The sequence below is a fragment of the Paralichthys olivaceus genome, chromosome 13 (genome assembly GCF_024713975.1).
Source record: "Paralichthys olivaceus isolate ysfri-2021 chromosome 13, ASM2471397v2, whole genome shotgun sequence".
Classification (NCBI taxonomy): domain Eukaryota; kingdom Metazoa; phylum Chordata; class Actinopteri; order Pleuronectiformes; family Paralichthyidae; genus Paralichthys; species Paralichthys olivaceus.
Genome location: NC_091105.1, coordinates 19153231 through 19166484, shown reverse-complemented (window position 1 = coordinate 19166484; position 13254 = coordinate 19153231). Strand labels below are relative to the sequence as shown.

General features: G+C 42.4%; 1 protein-coding gene across 5 annotated transcripts in view; it reads right to left on the bottom strand.

Moving 5' to 3' along the window:
* The window catches only part of grik2 (glutamate receptor, ionotropic, kainate 2), a 214171-nt gene extending 201379 nt beyond the window's left edge, over positions 1-12792 (bottom strand). For 2 of the 5 annotated variants that reach the window (XM_069537206.1, XM_069537205.1), the window contains exons 1-2: positions 12592-12788; positions 9589-10020 (exon numbers count right to left, since the gene is read on the bottom strand). In XM_069537206.1, coding sequence (XP_069393307.1) covers positions 9589-9706 — 118 coding nt within the window. In that variant the 5' untranslated portion in view covers positions 9707-10020; positions 12592-12788. Of the gene's footprint in view, positions 1-9588; positions 10021-12591 lie in introns of all 5 variants that reach the window. The other 3 variants (XM_020091417.2, XM_069537204.1, XM_020091418.2) reach the window with 3 other exon arrangements.
* Between the last annotated feature and the right edge of the window lie 462 nt (positions 12793-13254).

Here is a 13254-nt window from a genome sequence, read left to right as displayed (position 1 = left end):
CTCAGCTCAGCTTAGAATCAATAAACTTCATTCCAACCACAACTTGATGTCAAGTGTAAAGAAGGTTTCAGTCTCTCAGACCTTCACTCTATCCATCTGTCCATGCATTATCTGTACACATTATTTTTGTGACAGGTGAAGCTGTAGCAAATCCCAGCTGACATTGAGGTGGGATGCACCCAGCACAGGTCAATGGTGTGCCGCAGGGCTGATATATAGAGACAATAAACCTTTCACACATACTAATTCACTTAAATTCAAACATACGGTCAATTTAGAGTCTCCAATTAACCTAACCCTGTACACTCCACACAGGCAGGCAAGCTAAGCAGAGAAAAACTACTGATTGTTTTATTACAATTTATGTTTTACTTTCACATCCCTATACCCATCATTGATACATCATATCTGTACTCAACAAGCTAACAGCAGAGAGTTGGTTAAATATTTACTGTGTGACAGATTGGGAATGAGGCCCTGGGTTAGTAAAACCCTTCATTGTCTCCCTGGAAGCACAATGAAGGCAAAAACTGAGACTTTTGCTCTCACTGTTCTTTTGTAAACCTCCACAACACTTTACAGACCAGAGCCGTTTGTTCTCTTTTTCTGATGCTGTAACTCTGCAGACTCACAGTTCTCCTGTCCAGCGAGCACAAGGTAGGTGCACTCACTTTCAGCTGTACCTCCAAATAAAGTGCTATCAATTATCCTGCTGCACAATTGCTCGTCTTTCACCGAGTCCAGAGTCCCACCAATCGCAAACAGTGTTGTTATAACACTGATGGACGGAGGTCTGATAAAACACAGCTCTCCTTTATCTGTAGGAAACCAGCAGAGGTGGCTTCTGCCATACACACTCACATCTGAACATCTGAATAGAACAGCCAGGGTCTTCAAGGGCTACTGATGAGCAACTGTGGAGCCTTACTCAAGGGCATTCCTGTTGAATTTGAAGAAGGACAAAGCATAACTGGTTCTTTGACACTGCTCATATTTTTCTAAATGGCAACGGCAATGTTCCAATCACACGCCACTACCACCAATTTTGTATATATGAAACATATTTGAATGTGTGCCAGCAGGGCAAGTATTTTATTTTTGCTTTGAATGTTAAATCCATGCGTGTTTCTTAGCTTTAGAGTTATTATATTTTATTTGTTTACACAGATGAATCCTTAATGCTGTTGGAGCCGAGTCTGGGTTTATCACCCCGCTATCACTGCAGCATCACATCCAGAGCTGAAAGCTTTGGCAAAAAGATAAAGGCTGTATTGATATCCTCATCTCAGTGTCGTAAAGCAGCCTTCGCCTTTGCATACAGTTTCCACTGTTAATTGAGTTACAGAGAAATGCATAAACATGTTTTCCAGTAAATTACTATATACAATTCCTGAGTGAAAGACCTCTCCTGCAGAGCACTCACTGGTGAAAGAAGTGCTGATGGCACAGTACATAAACTACATTTACACTGCAGAGAGGCATAATGAACACAAAGGCACTTGAAGGAGAACAGCAGCGGGCTTCAGTCTAAATATATACATAAAAACGATCTGTGCTCTGCATTGTTTCTTGAGTATCAGTGCATCAGTGACAGCAGATTTTTGCCTGATCTCCACATCTTTCACATTAAAGACGTCAAAAGTGACCATGGGCGTTCTTTTTCAGGAACAGCTTGGGCTTTGAAGTTGATGAAAACGATAAAAGGAAAAACCTAATTTCATTCTTAAAACTAAAAATGTCCTACATTAATCTGCTACAGCCCAAGGCTTTTTGTCTCAAAGATATTACAGAGTGGAGGACATGTTCTTCTCTTTCATTAAATGGACTATAGATTATAATAATGGCATTGGCAAAAGAAAGCTATTCGCTCTTAGAACTTGTTGTTACACTGGTTACTCAAGCATCAAATACATCACCATACAAAAAAGGAAATTTGCCAGAAATTGATTTCCTCTTGTAAAGGTATCTTCCTTTGAGAGAAAAATATCCTCCTTGACACGGTTCCATCAAATCAGATTAGTTTTGTCTGATTGAGGTCACATGTAGTTCAACCAGCACGCCTCTAATTGAAATGATAGCTCCAATGCTAGCTCAGATAACCTTGACTTCTTGCACTTCTTCTAATTCATCCTTGCTAATTCAAGAAGAGAAAAAGAAGAGCTGACAAACAAATTGCCAGAAAATCTTCCATTAGAAAGAGAGGACTGTATCGAGTACATACTGAACGGAGCGTCACATCCAAAGTGCTGGAGTAGACTGAATGAAACTGGAGATTGTAAGATCATGAACAAAGACAATTAGGGGCTCTGGCTCTCACTGCATTATGCTGATGACTGCACCATCCACAACCCCAGCCTCCATCTGCTCTGTATTTGTGAGTTTGACATTCAGAAATAAGAAGAACTAGTTGTGATGTAATTAGCCTAGCTTTGCATGAAGAATAGAAGCAGATAAAAAACAGCTGGGCTGTTATGAAGCTCTCCAATGAGCCCTTCTAATTGTATCTTATATTATTGTTTTAACCCCTAAGTGGGCTACAAACACAAACGTTTGTCCAGTGTCTTCTGGGATAGGTAAGGTTGCCAGATTTGGAAACACATTGCCTGTTCAGAGCTGTATCTGGCAACCCGAGCAGAGTCAAGGTCATAAGAGGTCCATCCGGGTGTTAGTGTCAGGATTTTCAATCAGATGCAGTGAAGAAATATTCCATACTTCTATAGTCGTAAGCTGATATGAAAGTATTAACATGTTTTATGAGTTAATGTTTTCTGAAGCCCCAAAAAACTGCAGTGTAAACAGGTGAATGACAATACTGGAAAACAGCTGTAATATGTTCTAAGTCTAATATCTCAATGGGAGGAGATGACGTTGTTTATAAATCCTGAGGAATCTTTACAGCTGCACATAACTACATTATGGTTTCATAAACTATGTGTTAAATGTTTATGCACTAGGACTCCCACGTGGGTTTGCCCATAACAATATTTACTAAAACAAGTGAAGACAGGGCAGAACTTTTTCATGCACGATGTCGACAGTGTGATAGGGTCTGATGTTCTGCAAAGTTCTGTTCAATACTAGTTAGTTACATAATTTAAAACACTACTGTATTATTTAGCAAATAAAAGCTGACAAGTCTACTCTAGTTTATGCCATAGTTTGACGACAGCCACGTGAAAATGCCTGGTACTTATTATACTTTCGGATATGAAATGTTTTGAAATAAAATCTTAAATAGATGCAAAGGCCTTTTGTGAACTGTGTTTCTTCAGTGCTATGTCTCTGCTGGCTTATGTTTTGTAACCCTGAGGGTTGTGTTTTGTTTTTTTTATCACAGTCCCTGTTGAATCTTTAACATGCTGCTTGGATTCATATTATAATCATGCTCTTCTGCAGAGCCTTTTGTGCCAAATACTGTACATGAATGGCCCAGTCTCCTTTGATGGAAGCCTTTCTGACTCAAGTGCAATTTATAATCCATAATCTGCTTCATTTTTCAACCTACACCCCATTTCCTTGTTTATTGTTATTATTGTCATTACTTCTTCTGCCATCAGGATATTGATTGTGTTCAAAATTTCATGTCTCACTTCACTCGTGAGCTTGATGCGGGCTCAGTTGACTGGAAACACCGCTCTTCAATACACACCCACAGGGGAGGCACCGTCTCCAACAGCTGGATCCAGAAACAATTTAAAATCAGAACATCACACACACACACACACACACACACACACACACAGGCACACATCAGTGGGACCTGCATGCTCACATCTCACTTCCATTTATCCATCGTCTGAGACATGTATATTTTCATGATTTGATAACTGTTGTGGGTTCGTTTTCTGTTCCCTGTTCAAGTAATGTTGCATTAATGTCACTGTGGATTTTCTGTAAACATGGTCTGCCAACTGTGAAAAAGCCGTCCGTGTCATGGAACAGCTTGGAAATACATGGAAATATATACAAGGAAATACAAGGAGGAGCGTTTTGCAGGGAAAGCTTCCTCCCGCGTGGCGTCACAAATTTAGGGAAGTGTGACAACACAGGCAGTAAACATAATGGGCAATCCAACAAGTGAGGCAGTCCAAGTATTAAACATGACAATTATTGTTGTCACTTGTTGTCTCTTGTTGGGGACACAGTCGATCATACAGCAACACTTCTGATGAGCGGAAAGTGCAGAGAGAATGAGATGTAGCTTTAAACAAAAAGGCCCCAGGCTGCTTCAATTTTTGATAAAGATTTATTGATTAGCATCTTTTCTCTATCATTTGTGAGTTTGGCATGAGGAAATAAGATATACAGGTTGCGATGTTGTTAGCCTATCATAGCATAGAGAAAAGAAGCAGGAGAATACAGCACTCCAACCAGCCCTTCTAATTTATTTTTTAGAATTGGTTTAACCTCTGTATTAATAGAAAACTTCAAACACATTTTATTCATGCCAGGTTTGGCCCCGCATTGCCTTTACAGAATTGTATCTGGCAAGTCAAGCAGAGTCAAGGTCCACCCGGTTTTTACACAACCCAAAAAAATAGACGTGATGCATTCCAGTAGGTTTTTGACTGAGTATATGATATTCAGTCTCAAATGATGGTGATATTTTAACTCTGTATGATTAATCTCCAGATCTTATGAACACAAAGATGGAAGCATCAGCTGTGGCCGTACAGTGATGCACATGGTCAGCAACAGTACTCAGATGAAGGGTCCAGAGTCATTCCCCACACCAACCAGTGCTTTTCTATTTTAAAGAGTGATTATCTGAGTGATGACCACCGTCTCCTCTGACCTATATCAACACAGCACTTGAACCACTGAACAGTTTGTTTCGTGTCTTTATACTATTCTTGAAAATCCAAGGTTAGGAGCAGTTTCATCAAAACACAAACCAGCCAGTCTGACGTGAACAGTGAACACCACTGAGATCACATTTCCCCTTGTTCTGATGTTTGACGATGAAGGACATCAGGTCATATGGAATTAAAAAAAAAAAGATTGATGCACACAACAAACAGGACAGGAGAAAGTAAAAGCCTTAGGAAATCGTTTATAAAACAATTGTTATGTCAAGTCCATTAAATCATTAGCAACAGCATGAGAGCGACACTTAATACACATGTCATTGTTAGAATATGATCTCTAATGAATAGGGTCTGTTGTGAAAAGGACTTTAATTCCTCATTGATCATCCAACTCCACCCTCAGGATCAGTATCACACATCTGGACTGTAAACAAATGTTATTTCTGGCCCTACATAGTTTACAAAAAGATTCTGATATTCGTGCTTTGCCTCTGGGCTCGTGCATGTGGTCTCTGAGTGAAAGGTGCCTTGTATACACGGCACGTTGTTTCTCAAACCTCTCTCGCTCCCTGCTGTAGCCTCTTTTTCTGTGCTTAAGTGGATAACCATGTTGAAAGTGATTTTTACGTCAGCCTTTTTCTCTCCTTCTACCATCTGTCACTGCCAGTCTCTCTGAAAGCTTCAGCTTTCTAAGCACTGGCAGAAGGGTGCCCTCTCTGGCCACAAAGCAAACAAGCAAATTTCACTTCTTCCTCACAGTGGAGGACTCGCAAGATATTAATCTGCCGCTTACTTGTCTCTAAAGCAGAAACAGGATCTTTTTGTACTTGCGATATCTTGTTTCTGTAGTGCTTTGATGACAGTATTTTTGGTTCAGTTACAGTTTCAAAGAAAGATTGTTCTCTGCAGAAAAATAGGAGCATCAGTCATTCATCCCAAAACATATTTATCCCAAGTGTGGTGGTTTCAATAAATACAAAGACAGACAGAAAAAGAATGTGATTGGTTCTAAAAGACCACGATTCAGCTTTGATCACTATGATCACCCTGCCTTAGCAAATTACTTTTAGTTGCTAACACTTGTGCTGATGTGTATCGATCATAGTCCCAGTGTTTCTATGCGATCTCTCGTAGTGGGATGTTCTACATGCTCATCAAAGATCCCTTCAGTTCCACGTGAAGGACAAATACCCCCTGCAGGGATACTATGAATTCAAAGTTTATGATGAGAGAGAGCAGATCCTGCAGATTCATGAGGAAGGTAATGACCAATTTAGGATTTTTTTTTATGTTGGTATGAGGACGTCCCACCTTCAGTTCACAGAATATGTTTTAGAAATAACTGATGGCTGCCAGCATAGAACCCATATGATATATTTTTTTAAATGAAAAGATGAAGCTGACATTATTCTAGATTTTCTCTTAGTATCTCATGAAACACCAGCGAGTTCTGTCCCCTTTTTGTGGCTCCTCTTGTAGAATTAAGTAAAATCTTTAAATATGGGTTTGTACTTTCAGCTCAGTAATTCTCCACAACAGTTGGACGCTTTATTTTTAGCAAACATCACTCAAACAAGAGGAAAAAGTCAACTCGTCTAGTGTGGATTTGTGCTTTTGGTATTTCACAGCTGTTTGCATTATAATCAATAACCACTCTGAGCTTCCAGAGACTCCACTTACAGATACACTGATAAACTGGAAAACAAATAAAAAGATTATTAGGAAAATTAGCTTGTTCATTGAAGGGTGCAGTGATTATCACCTCCCATTTCATACCTAATGCTCTCGATTGCGCAATGATCCGCTCATTGTTTCCAAGCAGTTTGCGTTTCTCTGCAAATCTCCTTATTTACAAGGCATCAGCGAGGCGGGGGCTGCAGCCTGGAGGATAATGTCAACTTTCCTATTCAGTTATTGACAGGCAGGCTTCTCAGAGAGCGAGTTATTTTCTAAAGAGGGAGTTTTTCTAGCCTCGACCTGCAACATTTAGCTTGTCTGCCCCATTAGACAGTGACCTTCATACTAATGCCGACCACAGCAGCCAGCGCCAACGCACCTAATTCATCCTCGGCTCTGCAGAGATCACAGAGACATAAAGTGCCAGTATAAACTGGTGCATTTTTAGATATTATTCACCTTAAAATTGCTTCTTTTGGACATGAGAAACCTTGTGGGTGTCCATGACTCTTTGGCTGTGATGAAAGCATCAGCATGAATCCATGATTTTCCATACAGTCTGTAAGTTGGAACCCTTCCCTGACCTTAATATTTTTGTTAATGCTGCTTTTTTAAAGGTGTGAACCGTTCGCTTCCCACCAGCAGCTCACCTTAGTGAATTTGTGAAATACATTCTCGCTCTATTCCTGTAAAGTCAACCTAAATTTGACTTCCTCTCCACACATCCAATTTCCTGACCTCACCTGCCGACTATACAACTCTCAGAAAAGCTCCAGGAGGTTTTCGCAGAGCAGGGGGGGTTGTTGTCATAGTTACAGAGCCGGCAGGTGACATGCTGCTGGGGTTGGTAGTCTATCATTGCCTACATCTGATCTGTATCTTTATGATCTTGATCTTGGGCCATAGAACAACCAGGTCTTTTATTTCTATCACCATATCAGCCTCTGTTTTCAATTTCTTTGCTCCAAATGTCTCATTCAATGATCTCACTCTGGGAATTTGCAAAAAGGTTTATTTAATCACAAGAGATGGTCGGACTGATCAAAAACAACACCTATGGCTATCTCACTCCGGGCTGTTTTTCTTGTGTTTAAAATTCAAACTGAAAATCAGTCAGTTAGTTATCCATCTACGTCTGCACTATAATTCTTCATACGACTAAATGAGCTGAGCCAGATCCTGTTTTGAAGAGTGGAAACATGGTCACAACACACCCAGAGATGTAATGTCAGGGTTATTGCATTAAAGGCAGTGGAAGCTGCTGCAGAAATAGAGGAAATCCCATTTGTGAGGTCAAAATTCAATTGGTGTAGTTAAATATTGCTCAGTTTTGACAGTGGATATGTCAAGATGTGGTGCAGTTCATATTGCGAGGCCCTCGCTCCAATTTAAAGATGCACTCCTCGATCTCATCATAAAACACAATCGTGCTGCATCATCAGTAACTTCCCCACATTGTCACTTGATGTATTAGCTGCTTAGCCCAGTTTACTGTACTTCAACAAACAAGAATGCCATGGGTATCAGGAAATCAGTCAAAGGGCGATGGAATTTTACACCTGAACATCAGTTTGCTTGTATTTAATATTATGGGAAGTGTTGGAGCACAGGGTGTTCCCCTTGGTGTAGTTTCACACACAAACACACACACACACACACACACAGACTGAATGACTGTACGCTGGGAGCCAGTCACCATAATGTAAAGACACCCAGCCGGCCAGGTTCTATCCATTTACACTTCTGTCACACACCGTTCCAAAGCCCACAGCTCTGTCAACAGAAAAAAAATCAATCGGTACCTCATCAATTTGCATTTATGAATTAATGAAATGAACATTGTGCATTTAATTACTGCAGACTGGTGCTATTTCTGCCACTGCACACGAAACAAGTTATTTAACCCAAAGTGCATCTGTCGATATGAATATATCTGTGTGCTGTTCATAGTATTACATCAGTTTGCATATATCTGTATCTGTGCATGTTAATGCAACTGTTGTGTGTATGTGTTTATCCACATTGTGTATTTTCTTGATAACACACATGAGCACCGGGAAACATTTTATTATCAAAATGTTTTTTATTTAGTTTCTGCAGAGTTCTTTTCTGTCGTTGGAGTCACACTGTGTAATGCAAGTCACCGGCCCTAACCTCTGGCCCACAGCTGGCCCCAGCATTAATATGTTGACTTATTCAAACCCACTGAGCCTTATGTTTACAATGTTAAACAAGACATCTGGTGCGTTTTACATTTATGAGCATCATACCCACAGTGGTACGATCACCATACTGTGTCGTAGGGTGTGAAGGTTTTTATTTTTTTACCTTCTGCTTACGGGGAATTTCAAGAGTGAAAATGACGGATCTTCCCAAAAATTTCCCTCAGAGAAAAAATTAAATATTCATCACATTCCTGAAATATGGACGAGGCATGGAGGCACAGTATGAAAGATTCTGCCTCTTATTCCTCCAATAAAACACTAAGTGAAGCTACTGCCATTGATAACACTTGACTGTCTGTGTTTTCCTAACACTCACACACACACACACACCAATAACATATGTGTAAACATGCAGCACAACATGAATTTGTAAACGAATATATTGTACAAGTACCAAGACACCCTGGCATGACGTGTGATATCACACACATACGCATACACTCACGCACCTGGAGAGGGTGGCACGAACTCATGGATACATCTCTCCTATCAGACACTGGACACATGGATGAAGGAGTGATGTCATGTCTACAAACATTAACCTCTTTAAATTTGAAACTTTCTAAATAGCAACAAGTTCCCAACTGTCCACTGTTGCCTCCCCATGGACTCACAGATCATTCATGTATTAGTTTCTATTTCTGGCAGCTCTGTCGTAGCAGTGCAGCTCTGTGCCAGCTCCACATCACCTGCATGCATCTCCTCCTAAAAAGAAACTTGTAAAACTCTCAGAAAAGCAACTTCAACTATTTTCCACTCGGGAGGAAAAAGTGATTTTCCAACAGGTCGCACACACAGAGCAACATGCTTTATGGGAATGAGAAGACACCAATTAAACTTTGAGGGTGACGTGAGAGGAAAAAGAAGTAGTGGCTCACCAAATCTCAAGACATGTGGCATCCCATGAGAATATCCCACACAGTGTAATAGCAGCAGTAGAAGCCTGACGGTGCACCCGAGTCTCGCACCAAACATCAGCAAGGAGGCGATCTTCATGGTGCTTGTGTGCTGCACAGGATTGTTAATCCCTGAATCGGTAAATCCCCAGATTTTGTTCTTTCTTTCACCCCTTTAACGTGAAGCAGGGCGACTGCAAGATCACGGCATGGTCACCACCGGCGGGCTGGGCAGCGGTTTCCCCACATCCATTTGGCCAAAACAAAGAAAAAGAAAAAAGCACTGCGTGTCCGGCTCACTGCGCCAAGGAGAGACAGCCCTCCGACTCAGCTGAGGAAGATGACGGTGGAGGTGGTGGTGGTGGAGGTGGCGGGGCGTCCATGTTAGGCAGGGCAGAGCTTGAAGGAATCCATCTAGAGAGAGACACAGGCAGAGATTGGAGAAGGGGTGAGAGGGGGAGAGCGGCAGCCTCGCCAGCCCGAGCTCCTCCTGCTGCACTGCCGCACAGCATCTGACGTCGAGCCAACACTAGGAGCGGGAGAGCGCACGGAGCGGATCGGGCATGTTTCTCGGCTCCCGCTGACCACAGTGATCGGAACCTCCTGCCTAAAGTGTCATGCCTCCCCCCCAACTCCTCCCGCACACCTCCCCTTCCTTCCTCCCCTCTCTTCGCCCGATGTCGTGTCCCCGGTCAGCCGAGCCGCTACTCGCCGGTCCCCACTCAGGTTTCTCCTCGGTTCGGTTGGCCTCAATGGCCGTAGCTGGCAGCGGCGCGCCGTCGTGTACAGCCACATAAAGCCAATCTATAACCGTGGAGGGACCGCCTGTTTCTGATAGGAGTCACTCAGGCTTGGGCTCGTGTGAGGGCTCCGTGAACCGAGCCTGTCACCGCGCACTCAACATGATGAATGGCCTCTGTTGTTTTCCACACTCACTGGAATTATGACTTTTTTTTTTTTTACCCTCGACTTTTTCCAATAAGTGCGAGCCCCTCGTCATCAAATGTTGATTTCATGAGTTTCGTTACACTTTGTGATCCCATTAACTATCTGCTTTTATATAACTATTGAATTACTGGCATAGCCTGACAGAAGAGGACGCTTCCTCAGTGTATTTCCACAATAATATCTCTCCACAGGCTGGACTGTGGCCTCTCACCTGTTTTTTTTTTTTTTTTTTTTTACAAATAAGTCACGAAATTTAATCTGGATTTTCTCATGTTCCAATAGATTTCTTGACACACGCAGCAGCACGTTTTACTGCTGTATTCACAAGTTGTGTAAATGTTTATGCAGCGATTTCCCTCAAATTCCGCTGCAAGATAATTTAAACATGGGGTGAATAAAATTGAATTGGCCCAATTACAAATTGTCAGCAATATTTACTAAAGAGAATGAACAGCAGCAGGTTTTCCGGAGAACATTAGATTTTCTAATCTCGTCACTTCATTGAATATCTCTAAGAGTTACGACACACTGTGGATGTGGTTTATTCTTGAGGCCACAGTTGTTTAAAGAGTGTTTGCCTCGAGGAGCTTTCAGCAGCACACACACTGTGTTTGGGTCCAGTGTGGTTATAGGGGCACAGTGGACAGCCACCTTTAAATGAGGAAATGAATGGAGTTCGATTCAGCACCACGGACAGAGACAGTGTTTTGCAGAAGTCGGCGCCTGGATGCGGTTCTAGCACCACGGACAGCTGCTCCGTGGCGCTCCTCTGCTCGGTGCGGCTCCTCGTGTTTGGACCGGATCCACACGATGACACGATTAATGCCCAAAGGTTAAATATTGTTCCACTGTGCCGCCTGCCCCCACATTAACATTCATTTATTGAGGCCAACACTCCACCCAGCTTGGCTGTCCCACATTTCGGGGGAAGCTGTAATGAATGTAAGTTGTACCCTCAGAATAAATGTGATTATATATTTATTTATTCAAAATTGCATTTTTAAAAACTACGACATCGTCCAGTCCAAAATTGGAACAGCATGCAGGTGAACCCACAGGCAGATTTCTCATTTTGAACAGTGTATTTATATTTCATTTCTAACTTCTAGATTTCAGAGGTTGTCAGAGAAACGAAGACAAAAAACACACATTTCAGATTTGTTTGTCTCTCTACGTGCAATGACAGGCCTGAATGAGCATTAAATCACTTTACACAGAGGTCATCAGAAGAAGCAGCAGCCAAATATTAACAACGTCAAGGCGCAGTTCTCTTATAGTCGTGCGTAAAAGCCAGTAAGGTGGTTGTGGATGTTGGCAGCAGTGCACATAATCATCTGTATTTTTTTTTACCCAGCTCTTTTTACACATGAAGGCATAGCTCTACAAATGCCCCTTTGTGTATTTCTAAAGGGCTTTTTAAACAGGCTGAGCGGAGTCCCTCCACGGGGCAAAGCTGTGCGATGATAAAGTTGATTTAAAGCTAATGTGCTCGTCAACTGTGGGATTTAAATGCGCGTCTTGCCTCCGCAGGTTCCCATGCATCCTCCGTGAAGTAGAGACGTTCTCTACGGATCATTCATAAAGCGGATAACGGATGGCATTTAACGACCCCCATAATGTCTTTCAACCCCACAACAGTGAAGGCATCAGCCCGAGGAGGAGGAGGAGAAGGAGGAGGAGGAGAAACCCGAAAAGGTGACAAGCGTCCCCACATAGAGGTCGGGCAAAGACGCAGGAGGTCACGTCTCTCCAAGGGGGTTTAAAATCACACAGTCAGAGCCTATTTCTGAGACATTTCAATCGTATTTTTCCGCTCTGGGGGTGAAGCTTAAAGCCCTTTTTGCTCCCATGAACTCACGGATGAACTTCAAACCTGACCGGAGAGGTGCGTCGCGGTGTTTTCTGCGCGTTTTGCCGGTTGGAAAACGATATGGAAAAAGCTTCAATAGATAAAAGCTGCTCCTGAAAGAACGTAACGCGTGAAAATAAAAAGAAAGCGCATGTAAATAGATGTAAAGTTTGAAAGAATGGGCGTACCTTAGGTAGAGCTGGAGCCGGGAAGAGTCACCAGAGCAGCACAAAGAAGTTGATTTGGCCGTGTCGCTTCCCCCGCACTCGCATCTGGTAGCGCTGCGCTCCGGCCGTAGGGGAGACACGCCTCCTGTCGGACGGCAGGACTCACTGCTTAAAGCAACTGGGTGGGTGGGGGAGGCTCACCGGATCAGGGGGAGTCACCGGCACAGAGGCTGCAGCTTCCCCGGCGGAGGACACTGGGTGTCAGCTCGGAGTGAGGCGCATTATAAGCCCTTATCCGCCGGATAGTTTGGAGCCTGTGCGCATTTGCACGGTGAGCAGGTGAACCATTGTAATGCAGATCATTATAATATGGGAACCTGAGGGTCCAGCCTGGTCCTGTAGCTTGGTAAAATGTCAGGAATCTAAATAAATACGCCCCAGAAAATGTGTTTTCCCCCTATATAAGATGACCTTTATAAAATAGTTCTTTACTTGGTCAGCCATCATTCCCCAACAGATATGATTTATTAGATTTAATTTATGTAGCGAAGTGCAGTGAAATTAGCATTTCTGAGGAGCCAATTAAATCTGCAGTTTAAAGGAGAATATGAATGTTACCGGAGGTAAAGTAAAAGTAAAGTTTGCAGCAGATGTTATGTGACGTGGATAATTGGAAGATTTGTT